We start from the raw sequence: 24,085 nt of genomic DNA on the forward strand, positions 1-24,085 counted from the left end.
TTTTTAAAAATTTATCTAAGAACTAAAACCCATATCAAAAGACTACAAATTTTTCTCCAATTCCTTTCTTCTCTTCTTAACCTATATCAATCAAAATGAACACAAAAAATCATGAAAAACAAGTAAAAAAATGCAAATGAAAGAAAAATGAACATGGATATAGATAAGAAAACAAAAATTAAATCTATTTGTTTCATGCATCTACCCATACATGACTTTGAAAATCAAACTGAAAAATTGAAAAAAAAAATGAAAACCATACACTAAGACAAACAGATGAACAGATCTCTGTCTTTTTGCTCTAGAGTATCACACTCAAGTTGTCTCATGACTACAATATAACCATAATTTATATTGCTTTTTGGGGTTTTAGATGGAAATGGCAAATTGAGAAAGTTGGCGTCAGTGTTGGGAAAGAGCATCTGATAGGCACGTAGAAAGCTGTGTGGTGCCAGGTTGAAAAGGTTTAATTGCTTCAGGTTCTTTGTTAATGTGGCAGTATATGGCAGTATGATGTGGCAATTCTTTGCAATTTGATTGATTAAGCCTTTATTAGGCCAGTTCATTCATGGCATTGCGTGCCTCAGGTGGACTTTTTTTTTTGGCTTGTGGGGTTGGTGAGGATGTTTTCATTTATTCAATCATGTTTTTTTCGTGCCATTACCCTAACCCTAATTATTACTATTCTTTTTTTGCCTATTACATTCCTTTTTATTTGTTTTACATATTAATTGCTTTTCTAAGTTCAAGTTTTTGGATCCTCATCATTAAAACAAAAAACTTAAAATTGAATTAAGATTTGACGAGAATTTTTTTCTCGAAGAATCATGCAAGCATTACGTAAGAAAAATTAAACTGAATAAAATATCAATATCTCACTATGTATTTTTCCGAAGAAAATAAATTTCTTCGTAAATATTTTGATTCTCGTTATAAATGTAATCATTCACTTTCTTCATTATCATATCTTATTTTTTTTTACAGTTTCTTTAGAGCATTAAAATGTACATACATACATATATATATATATATGTATTGATATTTTATTATCTTATAGAATTATTTGTGGTTACAATTTTGAGCACAAGCCTTTCCCTTCCCTCTACCAAAATGTCGGCAGGAATTTAGTCAATCAGCCTGATGAAAGATTTGGCAGATTCCCCAACTTATCTAGGTTTTGTTCCTTTGGCTACAACAAATTTAGAATTTAATTACAATTTTTTAAAATAATATATATTTTTTATGTAATGAAATATTAAAAAGTATAATTATTTAAATTTTTAATTATAATTTTTTCATATTTAATAGCAATATATAAAAAATGTGATCGGTGCTAGTATATACAATCTTTATATATTGTTAAAAATTTAAATAACATAGGTAATCAAATTTATAAAAGTGTTGTAAAAAGTATACAAAAATGTTACTAAAATCATATTTAATAATACATTTGTGAAATATACAGTTTTAAGTCAAATTTATTATAGTGTTTATAGTACCGAAGTCAATCCAATCTCATGAAAGAATACACTTGTAAATTATGCAGTTTAAAGTCATATTTGTTATGGTATTACATTTCCGAAGGCAATTCAATCTCAAGAAATTAATTCTTTGGCCATCGTAGTGTTGATCGACCTCCAAAATTTTTTTTTTTAATTTCGGATTGATGGTATAAAGCTAAACACAGAAAAAAGATAGTTAGTACAATTAATTGTTAATATGCTATCTGGTAACAATTTGTTCAATCAATAATTTATTATATCAAATCAAAATATAGATTTATTGTCTATGTAGATAGACTTGTTATCATAGGTAGGAGGAGAATGACATGATGAGAAAATAATTGATGTTGGGTACAAAATTATTCTGACAACCAGTGGCTTAGCTAGCTTGTAGAAAAAAGGCTAAGCAGGCTATATATATATATAGACTTGTAGCTCTAGAAATGGAGTTTCTGGAGGCTTTCCTTATCTTTGTATTTATGGTTCTCGTTCTTTCAATTAGGGTAAGGTTTTTAATTTGAATGAAATAAATAAAAAATTGTTAAATGAAAATATCATTAATATGTAAATAGCTAATTAAAAATGGCATTAATACATAAATTTGATTAATTCATAAATAATGTGAAAATTTTGTCTTGATTAATTTTAAAAATACTTATCTAATTCTTGATTTATATGTGATAAGATTCATAATTTATTGGTTTGAATTTGTTTTAATTTTAATTATTATTTAATCATTTTTAATGAAAAATCTTACGAAGTTTGCTTAAATCTTGCTCTGATTGTTGTCTTCCATAATACTTACCAATTTACCAATTGGTGTTTAAAATTTTTAATGAAAAAACATACAAAATTTTTTCAAGTCTTGTCACGATCTTTGTTTCTCGTAAATCTTATCAATTTACCAATTGATACTTAAAATTTTTAATGAAAAATCTTACGAAGTTTATTCAAGTCTAACCCCGATCTTTATCTCTCATAAATCTTACCAATTTACCAATTGATACTTAAAATTTACAAATTTACATATAAAATGATTTTCTACATAAATCATTAGAAAAGATAAGGAAAATTCACAAACTTACACTTTCATTTTTTGTGATCCTTTTATTTCTTGATGAACCAAAAATAGCTCTATTAATCAAAGGGTTCTTTACTTCTTTTACAATTTTATAGTATTACTTAAATTTTTGGCAAATTTTTTGTCACTTTACCTTTGGCAGTTTTTAAGGATTTTCACTGCAGAAAGTACTGCCTTTATCATTGCAAATCCCTGCATGATTGACAGCTTCCCCCCACTGACTCACAGAGTACGTCTACCTCTACATCTCAGTACATTTTCCAGCTTAATAATTTGAAGCATTCATAGGAAAAGAAAAGATTGTTCAAATCACTCCCATCTCTTGTTATTATCTATCTTGGTTCTATAGGACTTATGTCAAAAAAAATTTTGTTCTCTGTTTGGAGAGTTACAATTGAAGTAACTCCAAACTTTTATAGAATAAAATATTAAAAGTTATATATATATATATATATATATAAAGATTTTCTATTTTGATCATTGGGTATAATATATATTGATTTTCATCTCGAAAGTTTTCGGCTTTGGAAACCAAAGCATAAAATGCTTTTAGATTTCGTTTACGAGCATCTTAAAAAAGATATTATTCAAAAAATATTCTTAAGATGCGTTAAATGTAATAATTTACCAATAATCAGTGGGATAATATTTAATATATATGAAATGAAAACATTATTTTTAATTATAATCTTAATTAATAAGTATTTTGATAACCGAGCAAAAAAATATATCTTAATAACCCCGTCCAAAGAATTTAGCATTTTTCACTATAAATCCTAGTCAAATGTTACCATTGACAAGTAATAATTGGATAATATTTAATGTAGTGAATGAAAACATTATTTTTAATTGTAATCTTTCATTAACAAGTACTTTTATAGCACTGGTAAGAAGAACTCATCGTTTTTCACAACAAATCTTAAACTAAAATCGATCTTACTCTTGCTTTGTGGCTAAAAGCTAATCGATCTTCACCTCCAAAGTTTCTGGTTTTAGAAATTGAACCATAAAACACTCTTAGATTTCGATAACGAGTATATTCTTAAGAAAGATGTTATTCGTAAATAAACTCTTACAATGCGATAAATGTAATAACCGATAAGTAATAATCAGATAATATTTAATATAATTTTAATTAACAAGTACTAATTTTGTAATACTCGACTAAAAAAATTTAACACTTTTGACGGCAAATCTTAAATTAAAATCGATTGTACTCTTGCTTTTTGGCTAAAAGGTAATCACTGTTTGTTGAAAAACAAAATTTGGGAGGCTTTGAAAGAAGAAGAAGATGGCGTATACGATTGTGTTGTTGATTCCTCCATATGTTTGATTTTCAAAAAAATAAGGAAACATTACAGAAGTAGAGAACTTGTTAGGCAAGAAAGAACCGTGTTATATCACAATTCTTACCTAAAAATTCTTCAAGGACCATACCACAAACAAGATAAGAGATATCAGTTAACAAACAACAATGTCTCGGCTGACATATATATATATATATATATATATATATATATGAAACTATGAAAGACCTAAAATTCATGGCCAAACATTGTTAGATATGAGGACCACCTCCATCTCTACTTCTCATGGAAAGCCAAACAAAAGTTTTTGTTCATAATTTTCACTATAAATTATATATATATATATATATATATATATATATAGAGAGAGAGAGAGAGAGAGAGAGAGAGAGAGTAAAACTAGTTAAGCTAGCCAATTTATAGCATGTATAATTATTTGGTGTAAAATCGGAGAATCATTGAATTTTTTATATTATATATATATGTACGGATGCATATATATATATGTGTGTGATCAGTACCATCTTATTTATTTTTATGTGTGTGTATATGTGTTACTTTTGTAGTCTAGTAATAACTGAATAAGTATTTTTCTTAGGAAAATGTTCCCAAGAAAGTAATTATTTTTATTTGTTAAATCTTAATATGTAGTAATTAGATTATGAAAAAAAATAAAAATAATCATAAGTGCAATCTTAATTAGCACAAGTATGAAACCCCAAAAAATAAAAAAGAAAAGAAATAAAAAAATAAAAGTGGGAAAATGACCCAAATCCCTAATTTCTCGATTGGTTTAATTGAAAATGTTGGGACAAGACTGATTTGTCTTTGAGCCCGACCTCACATGGGGCAAGAAAGTGCAGTCAAGGGGGGCACACGTGGGGCATGAAAGCCCCCCGCATGTGATTTCTCTCAGTCAATTTTTATGTTTTTGTTACAGAAAATTGATAGGTGAAAGGGGCCTTCCTCTAACTATGACCAAAATCTTTGTGTACATCTCTATCATTGACAACAAAGGAAAACATACACATAAAAGAAAAGAAAAGAAAAAGCTTCACCTAATTTCCCATAAAATTCACTCCTTCGTGTCGAAGAAAACAAGAATGATGTATCATTGTTTTCTGAATATATCTCTTATAATTATTACGTTACAATTAGTCGGTTACAGTACAATAATTTGTAGAATATGTCAAAATATTATATGAAACTCTCATTTATAAATGATTCGTGGGACTATGATAAAATGAATTACGACGAAATGTGCTACCCATCATCATCCCTTTTGTAAACATGGAAAATTATTGCCTCACTCTGGGGACTCCTTTACATGTCACCCACATTTTGGTTCAACCTCATGTTAGGTATATAGGCTTCTCATAAAATCTTATATATATATATATATATATATATATATATATTAGAATTCGATATATCATTTCATTTTGAAACACTTTGAAATTAATTAATATTGTGAGTAGGCCATCGACAACATGCTTTTTTTTTTTTTAAAGGTGACACCTAATTTTGATACCTTGTTAAGGATCACAAATACCTTATCTATCTAATTATGTCAATTTCCAAAATGGAAATAAAAATATTAGGAAGCTCAAGCCTTAATGTCATGATCAGGTCCCCCAAGATGATGAAGCCTTTGCCAGAAAAATTTAAGCCTTATTTGACAGTTGACAAAAAAAGAATGTTTTTTTTTTTAAATTAGAAACAAATCTTCACCATATCTTCTATCCAAATAATGCTATAAAGAAAAAAAAAACACAAAAGTCAATAAAATTAGATTATTAGTGACAACAAGATGAAAACTATTCTTATTTTGTAATACACAAAAAAAATTGGGAATTTTGGGATTTAAGGACTTACATGTAAATGGCTAAGGGATTTTGAAAGACCAGAATAGAAGGTTAAAAAGAAATGAGTAAATGAGAGTTAAAGGTGTTTGCATATAACAAGGCAAAAGTCTGTGGTGATTGAGGAAACAATGTGGAAGAAACCTTCCAAAATGTCCTTTACAATGGACTCCCACCATGAAGACAATGTGAGGTTTCCCTTGGTCCCCTCACATGAAAGTGTTCGTATATATGGAAATTGTTTTTTTATGGAGATTTTTTTGGATCGCTTAACCAATTAATTATGGATTATCTCTTTAAACTTTGATTCTTATGAAGGAAAATTAATCATGGTAATCTTCTATTTATATAATGATGTTAACCTATAATCTCATATATGTTATAACCGACAATTTTTTTTTTTTTACTTTATGTTTTATTAGAAGAAAGAGCAATTCAAACTTATCTTTTCGAGTAAGAGATACATATATCTGCAATCATTCAATCAAACCCTCGAGCATAGAGTATTACTAATAATTCATTGATTCGGTCAATGAAATGATGCATTCCAATATCTAATCATCCTAATAATTGTACTTTCAAAAGATAGGTTAAGACATTGGATGAGGCCTCCAAATTTTCTATGCCTAGTACTAAGTACTATAGTAGTTGTCTCCTCAATGTTATGAAATATTAGAAGAAGAGATACAGAAAAAGAAAAACACGAAAAGAGGTAAAAACAGCATGAATTCATCATTTTCTTTTAACTATCAATTGCCTTCTGTAAAGAAAAATAATTTTCTCTTATTTCATAAAATAGCTGAGACAGTATGAATATCAACTTATCGCATATCCATGAAAAAAGAAGAAGAAGATAAAATTAACATGAAATCATTACTTTTGTTTAGCTATTAATTACCCTACATAACAAAAGATCATTTTCTTTTATTTCATAAAATAACTAAGATAATATGAGAATCCATTTATCGTATATATCGGTATCTATAAAATTTTACTTCGTGAAAAGTTAATTCTGATGAAAGAAAAATGAGAAATTTAATTTGATATGTTACATGATGAACACATTTGCGTATGCAAATGCTACTGAAAATAAGATAATTATTTTATCAATAAGTGTCAGCCAAAACCAATCATAGAGGTGGCGAAAGAATTTGGCAGTGAAAGCGATGGGCTAACATTATTTTAAGCTTTCTGAAAGTGCTTTTGATGGGATTATTTTAATGGTTGGTTCTTGGCTTAAGTCAATATTCTGAAACTCATATATTCCATTTCAATGATGGGGGCATGTATATCTAATTCAACGGATGACTGAGAAGAAGAAGAAGAAAGATTTTCATATTATTCAGGTATAGCAACAGAAAGTCTTAATTTCCTTTTCTCACAAATACTTTGAGAATTCAAAGGAAACCATTGATAAATAGAAGAATTATGAATTAACCATCATGATTTGGTTTAATGAGGTTGGCTATTTTGGAGATTTAAAATCAAAGGTATTTAATTTCGTCGATTTTTGAGCATAAAATAATGAAATTGATGAAATTTACTTATAAAAAGTTTTGATTTCGTTATTTTTTTATTCATAAATCACTGAAATTAAAAATATAATGACAAATTTTAATAAAATAGATTAAAGTATCATGATTAAATTTACCTTATATCTCTCCTAGCTAAGAAATTAACATGAAAATTAATCAAAGGTCTTTAAAATATTACCAAAATGAACAGATGCTTTGATGAAACATATGAATGAGAAAATGAACAAACCAAATCTCTTGAGATGGAAAAGTAAAAGAAATGACTGAAGGGGCTAGTCTGACTATGTGACTTAAGTGACTGATTCAACACACTTAGTGGAAAGGTAAGTTTAAAACAAAATCTCTGTTGGTGCATAGACATCTAATCTACTCCCACAAATGTCAAACCCCACTCTTCCTTTGCAGCCAAATGTAACTTCTCTCCTCCCCCAACTCTCCATTTGGCCCACACACACCAAGATTCCAAACTCTCTCAACTTGTCTATTGTTTTTCTCTCTACTATAAATATAGTTTTGCAGGGGGGTTTGTCAGGAGTCATCAGCTCTCTCTCTTTTCTGATCTTCAATATTGTCCTATAAGCTTTTCTCTCCTTCTCCTCCTTCTTATTGGGTTCATAGAATATGGCGAGTTCCATGAATTCTATGAGCAGATCACCTGTCTCTCATGGTGAAGCTGATGAATATCCTGAGGAGAGTAGTTGGACTATGTATTTTGAAAGTTTATCAAATAAGAACAGTGATATGGATGTTGAAAACAGCTCTTTTTCTTCTGATATCAATTACCAAAGCTCATCTCTAGTTTCTGATGCTGCCTGTTCTGCTGCTGGAAGACATGATTTTGGAGCTCCTTTAGGTAAAAGCTGTAACAGGTTGAGTTTCAAGAAGAGGAAGTGTAATAAAGGACGTTTGGTTGATGATGATTTGGAGGATACTGCTAGTTCTCCTGCAAATAGCCCCAAGGTCAGCTTATGTTTCCCTCCAAACATTATTAAAATAAAAAAAAAATCAATGTCAACTTCTTGTTTTCCTTAATAAAATTGCACCAATTTTGATAGGTTTGTAACTTAATCAACCACTTTGATAAGAACCTGAAGCAGAAAGATGTGATGGACAAATCTCAGGTAAGAACTCAATTAGCTTTGTTTTGATTAATTCTAGCCACATAATTTTCCTTTTTTGCCAGATTCATGGTATACATGCTAACAAGCGTGCCTTTTCTTGCAATTCTTTTTATAGGAAAAAGGCAGTGCATCAGGACAAATAGATGAAAGAAATGATGAATTGGGTCTTATAGGAAGAGAAGATGATGGCACTGAACTAAAGAAAATGGGTCTTTGTTTAGTTCCTTTGTCTATGGTAGTACACTATCTAGGTTGATTTCAATTCCATTACAGCACCCTCTCTCTCTCTCTCTCTGTGCATCAATGAAAAGAATGGTGCTGTGCATGATGATAAAATTAAGAGTTGCCATTGTTTCTTGTCTGCAACAATTGAAGTATGCAAATTTATGTTCATAAAATGGATAAAAGTTCAGAAGAAAGTAGCCCTCTTCAGTTGCATATGTGAAAAAGGATTAAAAACAGGATGCGAGATCAATAAAAAAAATACCCAAAGGTCAGATTGATCCCAACTAACTAGAAGTCAACATTAATGACCTATATCCTTACCTCAAGACATACATCAAGAAAAGGTCAAACAATGTAATATATTTTGGAAATACCTACCCTGCCAGCACAGTTGAATTCCTACTTATAACAACAACCCACCTATTTTTTTTAAAAGGCAAATGGAGATTTTTATTGAGATAATATAACCAAGGTTAATTAGAACATTGAGAGATATCTCAAGGCTAGTCAAATTATAAGAAGATGGAAAAATTGTTAGTGCATAGTATTTTAATTTTTGTCAATCGATCATTGTATGAGTTTGATTATCTTAAAATGTGATTAAAAGATAAATAACCTTCAATACAATTTAATTTTTCACGAGGCTCTGTCAACATTGATCATCAAATTACAACAATCCAATCGAAAGCACAAGAATTGATCTCAAAACATTAAAAGCACATTTCAATTCTTAATTTTTAATTGAAATCGATATTCATTGAATCAATAGCTGATAGTTGATCATATAATTAAAAATTGTGTTAGGCAAACGAGGAACACTTGCAAGTGTAGTTTAAAGTATATACCCTTTTTATGTAAAACTCAAAAGAAATAATTCAACATGAAGGTCTTGATCATCACCCATGAGAGGAAAAATGTTGACCAATCATAGTTGCACTTTATGTAGTTTCTTTGTGCCATTCCGAAACCATAATTGAACCCAAAGAGAAAAAAGGGAGAACAAAAAAATTTTTTTTCCAACTATATATGCTTTGTAAAATACCACTAAATCCCAAACTAGGTTAGCAATTATTTCCCATTTTGAGACTGTAAACAGTTCCAAGATAACAACATGCAAGTTTTCTTTTCTTAAAAGTGATCAAATTTTTTGCTTTTTTAGGTCCAATTCTTTCTTATTTCCCTTCTTAAAAGAACAGTACTACAGTCTATTTCGACTGTGGTTAGGCAGTGTTCTGTCTCTCTCGTCCACTCTCCCAAATGTCAGCTGATGTCAAGCTGCACCATTTAACTTGCTTTTCTTCTATCTCCAATATTCTTACAAAGTCTTACATATATATTTTCAAAACCTTATCTGTTCCAAAGCTTGGTTTCTTTCTTCTTATAATTATCATTTGAACTATGTCTCCAACAATAAAAATATTATTAGAAGAAACTGTATGCACCCAAACATTTTATTGAATGATAGGTACATATATTTTCTTACTTAAAAAGTTAGATTCGAATATTTTTTTTCGACAATTCATGTTTGTTCGGGTTTATAAATCTTTCTTTGCAAATCTTCTCCGAAGAGATAGATGGTTTGTGTTGCAATTTCCTTAGTTTTATTAGAAAGTAACATTCTTGCTTAAGTGAAAGCAAAACCAGCCCGAGCCGCCTCACCCTTCAAGTGCTTGCCTGTTCAATCTGGTGAGGAAGGTACCAAAAGTAAGATGTGCCGCCAAATACAAAATTCTGAGGGGGGTTGTCAGGAATGCTTTTGTCACCAAAAGAATTATTCCAAAAGGTGCTTTCTTTCATCATCACATTTTAAGTCAAACCTAATACATCTTTAAATAAGTTTTTATATGAAAGTAATACATCATCTTTGAAAAAAATACATATTCTTCAAAAAAAATTAACTACTTTTCTTTATGAATAAAAAAAAAACATTAATTTTGGGTATCTTTTTATGTCTTACGGATTCGATTGTATTCAATCATTACCTGAAATTTTAAATTAAATGATGGGTTCATTAGTAATTTCAGCAACATAAATAATGGTAAAAGTGACAATTAAGTATCATAAAGAAATTCCATCCAAGCAAAAAAGACTAGATATATGTGTTGCCTGTTTTTCTCTAAAAAAGGGAAAAAAAATTGACAACACACATGGTTAAAGGCTTCTTATTCTGTTTACAAGCAAGAGGAAGGAATGAAAAAGTTAACAAGATATATGCCAAAGACCAAGCCAATGCTCCCAAAATATGCAACTTTCTTGTGGTTTGCATTGATGCAAACAGATATATATGGATCCAAGCATTCTGGTCAGACTCTAAGAAAAGCAGGTTTTATTTACCTGGTGGACCTTGAACATGTCTATTGGGACAAGAACCACATGCTAAAAGGAGAAGAGTATGAAAAGAAACAATCCATGTTTTTTCCTTTGACCTTGCTTGGTCTTGAAAAGGGTTTCTGCCTTTCCCATTTGCCATTTTTGACATACCATTCCTTCGCTTGGCTTACAGAACCAGTCTAATCAAATTCATTTCCATTGTTCTTAAGCAGTTTTTGTATTGATCCAAATTCTACAAAAGTAAAGAAAAGAGAAAACACATGTGCATCCGGGGAATCGAACCCTGGTCAGTACCGTGGGAGGGTACTATGATACCACTACACCAGATGCGCTTGAACCGAGTAACGAATTTGAAACTTCTCTTCAATGGCAGATCTCTTGGCCTTTCTTACGCCAACTTAAGTCAACATCCTAAATTACATCAAAACCATTGTATTTGGTATAATTTTGGGTGATTATACCTTCAATTAAGCTAATTGCTTTAGTAGTAATGAAGAGATAAAAGAGTAACTTCAGAGTTTACAACCAAAGGCATGCTTGGTTTCCAAAGAGATGTCAATCCCTTGAAACAGAAAGGTACCTACAGAAATGAAGGCATTTACGTGATTCAAGAACACAAACTATCCCATTTCTAGCATTATCGACCTGTTTAACAAAAGGAAGTTTCGATTGGGCTCAGTCCAGTTTCAAACATTGGGTTTGATGACAATTTGAGACTGGTAAAATGCAGTTACTATGTGATGATAATGCTTTCTTTGCCCCTTCATGGCAGAGACATAGGTTTAGGTCATTTCAAGATTGATTTCCATTGGACTTTTGATTTAGAACAGACATCTGCTTTGTTCCGCTCACCGGAAACTAGCAACTGATATTGCAGGGTAAAAAGGGCTGTTTATTCGAAGTGAATTTTCATATCATTACTTTTATTGCTATTCAATTTGAAATTTTTCATGTAAACAAGCATTCAACAATGTTTAGGACTATAAGGAGACTTGAAGTATACAGGCCTACTTTTTCTCAGGAAGCTTCTCTAACAAGTCCGGTATCACTTCGAAAAGATCACCCACAAGTCCATAATCAGCTACCTGCACCAGATGTAAGAATATGGAATGCATCAAGAATCAATCAGTATTTCACATCTTTGTCTGTATGAACACATGGTCATATAAGCACCTTTTTGTGTACGCATGCTTGCATTCACATTTCTGTGACAGACAGAGAACTGGGGGAGAGGGAAGGACAGATGGATGTGTGTATAATAGGAAGGGAGGATTGTTACCTGGAAAATGGGCGCATCTGCATCTTTGTTAACAGCAACAATAACCTTGGAATCTTTCATGCCTGCTAAGTGTTGAATGGCTCCTGAAACGCCAAATGCCAAGTATAGTTCTGGGGCCACAATTTTCCCAGTTTGACCAACCTGACAAGATAAGTATTACAAATCAGATGAGGCAGGAAAAACATATCTAAGATAATTATGTGGACTACAAATTTGATATCTTTTGAGCTATTTCAGTTTTAGATTCTCCTTCAAATGTGAATGCATTTTTCTTGAAGAAACTAAGATACATAATATATATCCTAGGAAAGATTATAAACCTTGGCATCTTTACATTTCATCATCAAATAGCAAATTGATAAGACGCATGTGTGTGTGTGTGTGTGTGTGTGTTCTTGTTTGGTGAAATGAGAGAAATGGGGCAACATATCAAGAAGTCAAGCTCATCAAAGCAAAGCATGACAATAATAGTTTCAATGTTCCACTTGAATGGCTTAAAGACAGAACCAATCAAAAAGTACATAATAACATGATAGAAGCTCCTTATGGCATTCTTGTAAGTTGAAGAGAACGATATGAATCTTACCTGTAGTTCATTGGGAACAAATCCAGCATCAACAGCAGCACGGGTAGCACCAACTACGCCAAAAAAAAAAAAAAAGAAAAGAAAAAGAAGAACCACGGAGCTTAATATCATGAAAATTTAAAACACTTACAAAAATGCCATCTATATGAAGAAAGACATGATAACGACAACAATAGAATGGGGATTTTAAAAGTTCAAGACAGTAGAGTTCTTGAAGCTAACCAGCTGCACCAAGTTTCTCTGCTAGCTTCTCTATTAGTTTGAAGTTCTCAGCACTTTTTAAAGCTCGCCCCCCAGTAACCACAATATGTGCACTTCCCAAATCAGGGCGCTCTGTATCCTCAGACAATAGCTTTATGTATCTAGATTTACCGATAGAATCTGCAATCAAAGTATGACCTTTAAGGTCAAGACATGGCATAGAATCAAGTTGCACACACAAAATTAGCTCAGATAAACTAATCAGTTAGAATTCCCAAAAGTTTTCTTAAGATAAAATTTGTTAACATTATAGTTCCTAAGGCACATGAAATATGCAGCGAAAACTATAAGAACCCAAATGCCTTCTTTTTTGTTCCTTTCTTCTCTGAAGCAGGAAGGGAAAAGATAACTTTGAAGGCAGAGACAAGCCAATTTGAACATCTATGCATCAAGAAAAGGTAAACAGACCTTCATCTAAGGTTGAGAGATCAACCTGAGAAATAGGAGCCCTATCAGATTTTAAATCACCCGAGACTGGAGGCACTGGAAAAGAGGTGGATCTAACAGTCAACATACAAGGGCTGGCACCAGTATATCGAACTGTACAAAGGGCATTTCCAGCATAAATTGGCCTGTTACATAGATAGTATACTTCAAAATCAGTTCAACAAAAGGCACGTTAATGATTCATTACCACATGCAGGATTATGCAGAATACACGATAATCATTTTAAGTCACTTTCCTATGGTCCCTACCCCTATAATCTACACAGTTTCATAAAGGAAACAAACATAGTAACAGCAAAATCTAAGCTTTAAAGTTACAAATTGATCATAAACATCAAACCAAGTAACACATACTATAACTACAATCGCAACAAGCTAGAAGTACTATTACACAGCCTAAATCATGTCAATACAGCTCAAACTCAAGACCCCTCTTGGCCCTTGATGTGCAAACAACTAGTAGACAATGAAACGAACATCAAAACGCAATAGCCTACACTTTAATCACATGACATTCTGATAAAAGTCCCATGTTTTCAAAAGTTCAAGTGTATCAACACAACTCAATCAACTCAACTTGCATGACAAGCAACAACAATTCACATACAACACAAACAGTATCCATCAAAGTACACAGATAGTATGACAAAGAAAATTTTACCTGACAAATTGATGGGATCCAATAATTTCAACAACATCAGTAACAGGAGAAATATCCAAAAGGGCAGCGGCACGCGGCAATATGTTCTTCCCGAATGAACCTGAAGTAGCAATGACATGAGAGTAGCCTCCTTGCTGCTGAACCAGTTGGACTAACTTAGACCATGGCTCAGCCAAAGGATATTCAAATTTATCAGAATCAGCTACAAGAACCTACAATGAAACAACAGCCTTATAAATATTAGTAAAAACCCCAAATTATTTGCATTTTTTATTTAATAAAACTAACAAGAAATTAAAAAATTAATAACATAAATCAGAAAATAAGTGAAATATTATTAGTAAAAGGAAAATCATACAATTTTAACGTCACGTGCGATTTACCTGAGAAAGAGAAGGGTGACACGTGGCGGCATTCTCGGCGGCCTTTAGAAGGGAAGAACCGGAGCCAGCCAACAGCATGGAAACGGAATTGTTTTCACCGATGGAGCTGGCGGCCAACACCGCGCTCAGTGACTGAGCCTTGATCGAGCCGCCTTCATGCTCGGCTAAGACCAAAGTACTTGCCTTTTAATTAAAGAAAAATAAAATCGAAATGAGAGAAATTTTTCAATTTTTTTCAAATTATCAATTAAAATTCTGATAAAAGGAAAACGAAAGAAATAATTACGGATCTAGACCCCGAGGATTTGGAGAGGAAAGGAAGAGGTGTGGAGCTAATACGATGTCGTTTCGACAGAGTTTTGAGCACTAAACGACTCGCCATTTCTGTGTTCCCTTTTTCCGCCTTCGTGACTCGCCGGATGTTTTGGGGATTATTTGATTTTTGTTGGCGGTAGATTATCCGAAAGGCGCCGGTTTCTGCAGTGCCGTCTACCCGAAGAGAAACACTAGTGGCCCAGCAGCAGCCCAATAAAAGCCCAAGCAAGGCTAAAAAGTAATAAAAATGCCCAGCTAACAAGGAAATGACACGTGTCAAACATAGACAGATTAGAAATTTAATTTTTGTGTTATTTATCTTAGTAAATTTCAATTTCGGGTGATTTTGGGTTCGAATTATTATACCTTATTGTAATTTATCCACTTGAATTTTTTTTCACCGACAAAAGTAGTTGTCAAATAATATGAAATAATTACTGAATATCTTTTTAATCCCCCATGAATAATCGTAACAATTATGGTCTAATTAAATCATTAATTTCAGTAGATTTTTCATGTTTGAATTGTTTGTGTAGAAGAAATAATATTTATAATACTAATTGGTGGAAATTTTTGAGTAATAACAACAAATTTCCATCATTTTACAATAAATTTTAACTTATTTCAATTATTATTTTCATAATATTTTTACCACAAATTTCACTTATGAATTCATGTGCATATTGGACATTCAATAATATAAATTTATGTGATATATATATATATATATAATTTTTAAGGTATTCTTTTTTTAGTGTTGGGTCGTGGATTTTATCAATGACTTCAATCATAAGTCATTGATCTTTGGTTAGGACATTAATTTGTTCTTTATTATCTGTTGAAGATTGAGATGTAGTTTGTATTTCATCTATTTGGAATTCGCTTGTAGATTTTTTATTGTCTGATGTCTCATCGATGTTGTTGATTCTAATAGGATTTCATTAATTTTTTGTTCAATGTTTTCATCTAAGTGAAGTTCATTGATTTTTCTTCTAATTTTGTAAAATTTTGAAATGTGACCAATTTTTTCGCATCTGAAACATTTTATTGTTGTCTATTTTACTTTCTTCTTTCCGTTTTGATTTATCTTTTTTATATTTCCTATATTTTGATTCGTTGTAATAATTTGGGATACTTTTCTTATGTTTCTTTTATTTTGGTTTGCTGGACAACAGGTATTTGAGGAAAAAGGTTCATGTTTGATGTCAAATTGTTGACAGAATGATCTTAATTCTTTTTTGCAAAGATATCTTTCTTTTTTTAATTGTTTTCGAAGTTTTAAATTTTGATAAATTTTTAATCCATCTTTTTGGGTAAAGTTTATGAGTTCACCATATGTAATATTTTCATAAAAAATTATTCCTCTATAAACATCCTTTATTTGGTTTCTAACTCTTTCTCCTAATAACGTAGGAAGTTCTGTTATACTTTATCCTTTCAAAAAGATTGTTAATTGTCAGATCTTTGTATTATTTTGGTTATGAATATGTCTTTGTACCATTTAAAATTTGTTAATTTTTTATATTTTAAATTTTAATTTTTAAGATGTGACGAGTCACTTACTATTTTAAGATTGAGAAGATAATAGTTGCAACAACATCTTGAAAAACCCTTTTCATTAAATATCATTAATTTGTATTTCATTTAAGGTTCCAAGTCTGCTCCTTCCTACTAAAACAATTTGGTTGTGTTTGATGCATTTGTCTTTGATGGATCAAGACTGGATATGTGGTATTACCCAAGCTAAATTCCGAATAAAGAAAGCCTGGAGCGTAGACAAGAAAACACCTGAGCCTATAGTTATGTTGAGAGCTGTTGCCTTTGTCGTGAACTTTGACAAAACAAAAGGAATTGTCTAGTGTAATGCTTGCAAATCAAGTATATATGTATATATACAACCTTGCTGAAAGTCATGTCCGCAACTGTTTAAGCATTTCATTTGTTACTATCCTGGTTTTTCCACCATGGCCTTGACTGTCAAGCAACAGTTCTTCCTAGCTCTGGCCATTGCTTTCCCTTTCTTCCGAGTAGCAATATTTGGGGATCCAGATATCATCACTGATTTTGTTGTTCCAGCTGGAGTGAATGCTATTGAATTGGATGGAAAGTTTTTCACCTACACAGGCATGAGGCGACTCGTTATCTCTGATCCACCAGCAAATTTCACAGTAACAAAAGCAGCCATGCCTGAATTCCCTGCCCTTAATGGACAAAGTGTGTCTTATGCTGTTTTGCAGTACCCTGCAGGTTCAGTCAACCCTCCGCACACCCATCCCCGAGCCGCGGAACTTTTGTTTCTTACGTACAGGACCCTTGAAGTCGGGTTCGTTGACACTGCTAACAGGCTCTTTACACGAGGGCTTCAAGCCGGAGACATGTTTGTGTTCCCTAAGGGATTACTGCACTATCAGCTCAACTGTGATGAGAAAAACTTTGCCATTGCGATATCCGCCTTTGGTAGTGCAGCTGCTGGCACCGTCTCGGTTCCTTCTACTGTGTTTGCAACAGGCATTGACGATGAGATCTTGGCAAAGTCTTTCAAAACTGATGTTGCCACTATTCAGAAACTCAAGGCAGGGCTTGCACCCAAGGCCTGAGATGGGATCATGAACTATGAACATTCTAAATTTTCGGATTTCAATGTGCTGGTCTTGTTCTGTTGCAAAGGGGAGTTACCTAAAGAAATTGAACCATCAAGATGAAGCAAAATATAATTGTGTTCTTTTTGCATTAAGGATTAATTTGTTATGAATTCTTAGTTTTTTTTTTCAATGAATTCTAAGTTTTCAGACAGCAAAAAGTGCCATGGATGAAGATTATTAGAAAGAAAATCAAACAATGCCTCCAAGTGTGGATTATAGAGCTAGAATCTTTTAGACGTAAAACCTACCTTGCCTTGAGTTCCCTTGTTTGTGTTTTGATCCCACTGAAGAACCTGTAGAGTTTCATACTTTCATGTCTTCCATGTTTTGCTGAAAGCCTATGGCTGAGAATATAATGTTCAAAGATAATAAAAACTCTGTCCCTAGTAGAAAAAGAACAAATTTTCTAGGGGATTAAGTTTACAATCCAAGCTCTTGGACCCTTTTGAAAATCAACATTGGTCAGTAGCCTTTGTCTGTATGTTTCTTAACTGAGAAATCAATTCATAATTAGCAAAATGTAACCTGAACCACCTGAAATAGTGCTTGGCTGCCACTGTCCATGTATATGGTGGGCAAAAATGTTATCCTTATCTTCAATTTCTTTGCAGCCAAATGGAACATCCTTGACATTTGGCATTAACTTAACCAGAAGAGAATTTGCAACTGATTCCTCGGCTTAAAATTTCTATGGTTTCCTTGAATGATGTCAAATACTAGCTAATTCAAATAATAAAACCAGAACACCAAGAACGAAAAGGAGACAAAGGAAAACCAAGGCCAGCCAAGGATTTCCTTTCCACAAGGTTTATCGGATGATTCAAACCAATTTCATTTCTAATTAAACATGATGTAACAATATAAAGCTATTCATGAAACTCAACATGATTACTACATTTGGTTTTCTGCAATTTATCTTTGGTGCTTCAATTCTTGGCCTTGGCTCCAAGGCCAGCCTTGATCTTCTGAATAGTAGTAAAGTCAGTTTTAAAGCCTTTGGCAAGGATATCATCATCAATGCCAGTGGCAAAAACAGTAGATGGAATAGAAACAGTTCCTGCATTTGCACTGCCAAAGCCAGAAACAGCCATGGTTAAGTTAATGCGAAATGTCAAGGATGTTATTAAGGAAACACGAAGATAACCGCAACCTGGAGAGTTTGGGTGTAAAGCTTGCCGGTTGTGTCAACAAAACCAACCTCAAGGCTTCCATCAACAACGATGAGAGAAGCTCAGCACAACGACGGTGGATGAGAGGTGGGTTGAAGGTGCCTGCAGGTACGCCAAACTGGCAAAGGAAACACTCTGGCCATTAAAGGCAGGGACCTCCGCCATGCTAGCTTCTGTAACCTTGAATCCGGTCAATAGTCAGCATCGAATATACCGCGAAGTTGAAGGTAAAGAAATTTCCATCAAGGGCTGTAGAGTTTGCAGGGGCTAAGAAATCTGAAATGATATCTGGATCACTAGCAGAGACCATTGCTGCTAACAGAAACACACTAAGCAAGTTGAAGAAACTTGATGCCATGCCATGCTTGGTAGCACTACAGTTTTACTTGAAGCTGGTTGAGAAAAGATTGTGTTTTAGCTTATACAAATCTTCCTGGAGCATGTACTTATAGAGTAATCAGCTGAGAATTCTATGTCAAAATTGTCAAAATTGAGAATATCCTATGTGATCAAATTCATCGGCAGCAAGAACACTGTATTTTCCATTGGCCTGCATTACATGAACATCTTTTATATTAACAATCAAATATAAATTTTTTCTCAAAAAAAAAAAAAAGAAAAAAATCAAATACCAACTGAAAATCTTAACAAGTCTTCTTAAAATACTCGACAATAAAATATATCTTTTATTTATATATTCAAAAAATAAAACTCTGATTGTTAATATTCACTTATTTTTGTATGAAGAGTCTTCCAGTAGCTAGATTTCCAAGTCTAAGATTAATAATGAAAACACACCTTAGCAATTTGCATTGCACATTCCTACAAAAAAATAATAAAAAATATTCTTGTGCGCCCTTTCATTGTTTCTTTCGTTTTGTTTTTTAACTTTTTTTGGTACAACTCTTTGTTTTTTACTTCATAAAAGTTACTATTAATTATACATTATTAAGTGAAAAATAAATGACAAAAAGGTAAAATCATAGAATTAATTAAGAATGAATAAATAACTATGGTATAAACATGAATAAATGTTTTATTCAAACATGCTCATCAGGTCAAGTCCACTAAATCTTTCATTATTATATATTTAGAAGAAACGTGTTAAACAAAGATAGGTCAGAATTTAATTTTAATGTTTTTTATCTTAGTAAATTTCATTTTAGATAGCCATTAAACTATGTTCTACTTTGAGTGATTTTGGGTTCCAATTATTATACCTTATAGTTATTTATTCACTCGAAAATTTTTTTATGAAAAAAAATAGTTGTTAAACAAAATGAAATAATTATTGAATTTCTTTAAATCTCTCATGCATAATCACAATAATTATGGTCTAATGAAATCATTAATTTCATTAGATTTTGCCATGTTTGAATTGTTTGTGTGGGAGAAAACAATATTCATTATAAATTTTGAGTAATAAGAACAAATTTCCTCTAATTTTTTTTTTTAAAAGAAAGATGAATATTTCATTACTTCATCAACATCAATACATTGTGAGCGACTTTACATAATATATTGCAATTACTACCCACAATATTGTATAAAACATGAAAGATGAGCCTCATTAAAAACCATACAATGAAAAAACTCATAGGGATAAAAATCATGGTAAGGAAAAAAGAATACCCAAGCTAATCATTCATTACAAATAAGCAAATCTAAACCCACACATTCTTTAATTAATTGATCAACAAGGCATCTTTAAACACAATATCTCTAAGCAGGTTTGGTATGAGAGTAGCATCCCGAAGCATCCCGAAGCATCCCTCCATATAAATTGATTTATTAGCATATCCTTAGCAAACTTTGCTACCACATGAGCCACCATGTTGCTACCATATGCGTTGCCATCTCTTGCAAAAAAATAGCACAATCCTCTACTAATAAACCCAAAGCCCTTTGAAATTTTTACTTGAAATCCATTCAGCCACCAAGAGGTTGTCAACTTCTATCTAATCACGCATAAAATTACTTTTTGGACACATCACCACCGCCCATGTAACAACCCTCAATTTCGCATCATAAACACGAACTATGTAACATCCTCTTTGCATCCATGAGTGCCACGCCACCAATAGAATTTCTAACCACAAAACCCATAGCCATCATGGCTTCACCATCCTTTACAAATAAAGTAGCATCTGCGTTCAACTTTAAACCATGTGGTCCACTCCAAGGTGTCCACAACTCAGCATTTATATGTTGCGTATTATGGCCAGAACAATGGGCCTCAACCTCGTTTGGTTCCATCTTCTTGTCCTTAAAGATCAACAAGTTTCGAGCTTTCCAGATAGCCCATAACAAACACAGAATTTCTTCAATATTCTCCTCATTGATTTAATCACATAGAAAACAAATCCATCAAAATAAATTCTGAAACTGGATCCTAATATCTCTAAATCCCCATCTCGAAGCCAACCATACTACTCAAGCGTACCGACAATAGCATAGACAGTGAAAATTAGTTTCTGGATCATTACCACAAAAATTACAAAATATATTCACTTTCACAGTCCGAGTAAGAAGAATTCCTCTCATAGTTCTTCAAGCGAATAGGAGTATTTGCCTAGGAATATTTAAATTCCAAATCTTTTTCCAAATTATTGAAAAATTGTTTGAGCAGTTTGCCTCATCATTACTGCTTGTTATAGAACAAAGAAGGCTATAGCCAGATTTAACAATATACTCACCCTGCCATTTATCAAACCATATTTGTTTATCATTTGAAAGCCTCCTACTAATTGGGATCGATAGAATCATATTGCACTCAAACGGTGGGAAATATCTACTACTTGTTTCTACATCCCACAACATTGTACTTGAATCAAACAAGTCACATACTCACCTTGCCTCCGTTACATCACCATAACACATTAATGCTGGTCTCAGTGTCTCAACTATCTTTCTTGACAAAGATATCAGTTCTATCCCCAACTCTCCAGAGCAACCCTTTCTTGATTACCATATAACTGTCTCTAATACTTCTCTAACTATAACTCGGATTTGATCCAATTAGAGCATCAACAAATTCATGCCTAGGAATGTACCTTGCCTTTAATACTTGGTACGCAAGAGTGGATTCTTTGATTTGTAGCCTCCAAACCTGTTTTGCCAACATCGCAAGATTAAACTTTCGTGTATTTCGAAAATCCGTTTCACTAGAAAATTTAGATTTGCACATTGAGTTCTAGTTCTTCCAATGAATCTTCTTATCCTTCTCATCACCCCCCACCAAAATCAAGCAATCGCAAAATCAATACCTTGAAAAGCAGAATCCGACAGCTTAAAGCAACTCATCACATATGAAGGAATGGCATGTGCAACTGATTTAATCAAGACCTCCTTACCTACTACTAACAAAAGTTTATTTTTCTAATTTGACAGTTGCTTCAGGACCTTCTTTTTGACATAAGCAAAAATTTGTTTTTTTCATTCCTTCTCTTATCAACGGCATACCCAAATAATTTCAACCCCATTGTCTCTGATTGATTCCCATGATACTGCATACCTCTTGACATCACTTACCCCTGTATTGTTTCTAAATAATACAACTGTCTTCTCCAAATTAATCTTCTGACCAAAAGCTTGTTCATAAGTCACCAGATTATCATTTAAAACCGAAGCTTCTTGTCCCTTTGCCTTGCCAAAAATCATGCTATCATCCGCAAAAAATAAGTGAGTGACATTAGGACCTCCCCTTCCAACCTTCAAACCCATTAATCTCTTATTTGCTACAGCTATATTTAGAAGACCAGACAAAGCTTCTGATGCAATAACAAAAAGGAATGGAGATAAGGGTATCTCCTTGACGTAGCCCTCTAGATGGCAAAAAAGACTCACTCGGAACTCCATTGACTAGAATTGAGTAAGAAACAGAAGATATACATCTCATGATTGAATTTAGAAACATACCTTTAAATCCCAATTTTTGCATAATGTACACAAAACACCACTCAACCTTGTCATATGTTTTGCTCATGTCGAGCTTCAAAGCAAAATCACCATATTGGCCTTGCCTTTTATTATGCAGGTAATAAATAAATTCTTGGTCTACTATCACATTGTACAAAATCAATCTCCTTGGGACAAATGCACTCTGGTTTGCAAAAATCATATGAGGCAATATCCCTTTCAAATGGTTTATAGTAACTTAGATGCAATTTTATAAAAGATGTAGCAAAGACTGATAGGGCGGAATTGGCTTACCCTTTCTAGCTGATTTACCTCTAGAATAGGCACAATATGAGTGTGATTAATTTCAGAGGAACTGATATGATCTTCCAGAAATTTAGCTACAAATTTATGAGTGTGACTCCCAAGCTTATGCCAATATTTCTGGTAAAATAACGCAAGTATCCCATTTGGTCCAGAATCCTTTGTAGGGTGCATTTGGAACAAAGCACTCTTCAGTTCCTCCATTGAAATACTAGCATTTAAATCAACATTCATCTGGTCCATTATTTTTTGCTGTATTTCAATTAAGGTTGCATCTATCTATAATCGACCTGAAGAAGAAAACAAGCCAATGAAATAGTCATTAATAATCAAACTCAATTCACCTGCAGAATCTGTCCATTCATCATTCTCCTTCTTCAAAGCTCTAAGTGGTGTTTTTCCTCCTCCTCTCCTTTGCTTTCCCAAGGAAGAACTTTATGTTCTTGTCACCTTCTTTCAACCATGCTGCCCTGGATCTCTATTTCCACGTCATCTCTTCCGCTTTTACCAGTTGATTGATCTCATTTTGAACAATTTTAATTTTTAAAGAATGGCCAGTTCCTTCATAAAGCTGTTGCAGTTCTTTTCTTTTTCACTTGAATTTGCTTCTCACCTCCTACGTAGATATAGTTTATTTCATTTATTATTTTTACACTATTTTTATCATAAATTTCACTTAATATGATTCATGTGCGTATTGGACATTCAATAGTATAAATGTATATGTATATATATATATATATCTTCATTAGATATGTAATATTAATTGGTCAAATGATGGTGAGAATTGCAAGCATCAGAAGGTTATGGAAGGAATGAAGGCAAGTTAAATTTACCATTGTAATGAAAAAAAAAAAAAAAAGGAAGCTCAGGTTCTCCATTGATATATAAACAAGGAACTAGGTAAACAAACTGGCTGAGAACTTTCTCTCTAAAATCAAATCATTCATGAACAGAGAGGGTAGAATCTTAATATTAATTTTGAAATAAACTCAAATTCAAAGTAATTGTTTGCAAGGGAAAGCTAAATGCGACGTGATGTGTGCAGTCATTACAGCTGGAAGAGAGGTGTGGATTCAGACCAAACTTTGCAGTCATGTCAGTGGTGACAGACCCAATAATTCAACTCTCCTTCAATTGAACCAATCAACTTTTTC

General features: G+C 32.5%; 4 protein-coding genes, 1 non-coding gene and 1 pseudogene across 8 annotated transcripts; 2 read left to right on the top strand and 4 right to left on the bottom strand.

Moving 5' to 3' along the window:
- Positions 1–7,804: 7,804 nt before the first annotated feature.
- Positions 7,805–8,777, top strand: LOC18593605 (vascular-related unknown protein 4-like). Its single transcript, XM_007020916.3, has 3 exons — positions 7,805–8,247; positions 8,343–8,408; positions 8,524–8,777. Exons 1-3 carry the CDS (start codon positions 7,909–7,911, stop codon positions 8,662–8,664), a joined length of 546 nt encoding a protein of 181 aa, XP_007020978.3. The 5' UTR covers positions 7,805–7,908; the 3' UTR covers positions 8,665–8,777.
- Positions 8,778–11,133: 2,356 nt separating this feature from the next.
- Positions 11,134–15,093, bottom strand: ETFALPHA (electron transfer flavoprotein alpha). Of its 4 annotated transcripts, none has more exons than XM_007020918.3 (9): positions 14,868–15,093; positions 14,582–14,764; positions 14,199–14,410; positions 13,499–13,662; positions 13,052–13,210; positions 12,830–12,882; positions 12,244–12,384; positions 11,976–12,049; positions 11,134–11,375 (listed from the first exon to the last, which is right to left on the bottom strand). In XM_007020918.3, the coding sequence occupies exons 1-9, from the start codon at positions 14,961–14,963 to the stop codon at positions 11,363–11,365; spliced, it is 1,095 nt and encodes a 364-aa protein (XP_007020980.2). In that variant the 5' UTR covers positions 14,964–15,093; the 3' UTR covers positions 11,134–11,362. The 4 variants fall into 4 exon arrangements, with proteins under 4 accessions (XP_007020980.2, XP_088663954.1, XP_007020979.2 ...); XM_088807828.1 differs by having other exon boundaries at positions 11,134–11,544; XM_007020917.3 differs by lacking the exon at positions 11,134–11,375 and adding an exon at positions 11,432–11,609.
- TRNAG-CCC (transfer RNA glycine (anticodon CCC)) lies at positions 11,226–11,296 on the bottom strand. Its single transcript has one exon. It is a non-coding gene; the product is annotated as a tRNA-Gly (tRNA).
- Positions 15,094–16,860: 1,767 nt separating the features above from the next.
- On the top strand, positions 16,861–17,493 carry LOC18593607 (germin-like protein 9-3). The gene has a single exon (XM_018124193.2). It carries the CDS (start codon positions 16,861–16,863, stop codon positions 17,491–17,493), a length of 633 nt encoding a protein of 210 aa, XP_017979682.2.
- A 971-nt stretch (positions 17,494–18,464) lies between these two features.
- Positions 18,465–19,017, bottom strand: LOC18593608 (germin-like protein 9-3; annotated as a pseudogene).
- Positions 19,018–20,732: 1,715 nt separating this feature from the next.
- Positions 20,733–23,171, bottom strand: LOC148761434 (uncharacterized). The gene is made up of 4 exons (XM_088808243.1): positions 22,920–23,171; positions 22,626–22,809; positions 22,170–22,531; positions 20,733–20,972 (listed from the first exon to the last, which is right to left on the bottom strand). The coding sequence occupies exons 1-4, from the start codon at positions 23,169–23,171 to the stop codon at positions 20,733–20,735; spliced, it is 1,038 nt and encodes a 345-aa protein (XP_088664369.1).
- Positions 23,172–24,085: the final 914 nt, after the last annotated feature.

Source organism: Theobroma cacao, chromosome 7 (assembly GCF_053813885.1).
Source record: "Theobroma cacao isolate CCN51 chromosome 7, ASM5381388v1, whole genome shotgun sequence".
NCBI classification, from domain to species: Eukaryota; Viridiplantae; Streptophyta; class Magnoliopsida; order Malvales; family Malvaceae; genus Theobroma; species Theobroma cacao.

Bases quoted from the DNA above. Each gene is read 5' to 3' on its own strand.
- LOC18593605 (XM_007020916.3), top strand. From the start codon at position 7,909: ATGGCGAGTTCCATGAATTCTATGAGCAGATCACCTGTCTCTCATGGT. The intron at 8,248-8,342 runs GTCAGCTTATGT...CAATTTTGATAG, and splicing joins CTCCTGCAAATAGCCCCAAG to GTTTGTAACTTAATCAACCA. The intron at 8,409-8,523 runs GTAAGAACTCAA...TTCTTTTTATAG, and splicing joins ATGTGATGGACAAATCTCAG to GAAAAAGGCAGTGCATCAGG.
- ETFALPHA (XM_088807828.1), bottom strand. From the start codon at position 14,963: ATGGCGAGTCGTTTAGTGCTCAAAACTCTGTCGAAACGACATCGTATT. The intron at 13,211-13,498 runs GTCTGTTTACCT...CTTTGATTGCAG, and splicing joins TCTCTCAACCTTAGATGAAG to ATTCTATCGGTAAATCTAGA. The intron at 11,545-11,975 runs GTAGGCCTGTAT...TCATTTCTGTAG, and splicing joins GAGAAGCTTCCTGAGAAAAA to GTACCTTTCTGTTTCAAGGG.
- LOC18593607 (XM_018124193.2), top strand. From the start codon at position 16,861: ATGGCCTTGACTGTCAAGCAACAGTTCTTCCTAGCTCTGGCCATTGCT.
- LOC148761434 (XM_088808243.1), bottom strand. From the start codon at position 23,171: ATGGACCAGATGAATGTTGATTTAAATGCTAGTATTTCAATGGAGGAA. The intron at 22,810-22,919 runs GTAAGCCAATTC...TTTGCAAACCAG, and splicing joins AGGTAAATCAGCTAGAAAGG to AGTGCATTTGTCCCAAGGAG. The intron at 22,532-22,625 runs GTATGTTTCTAA...TTTGCCATCTAG, and splicing joins GCAAAAATTGGGATTTAAAG to AGGGCTACGTCAAGGAGATA.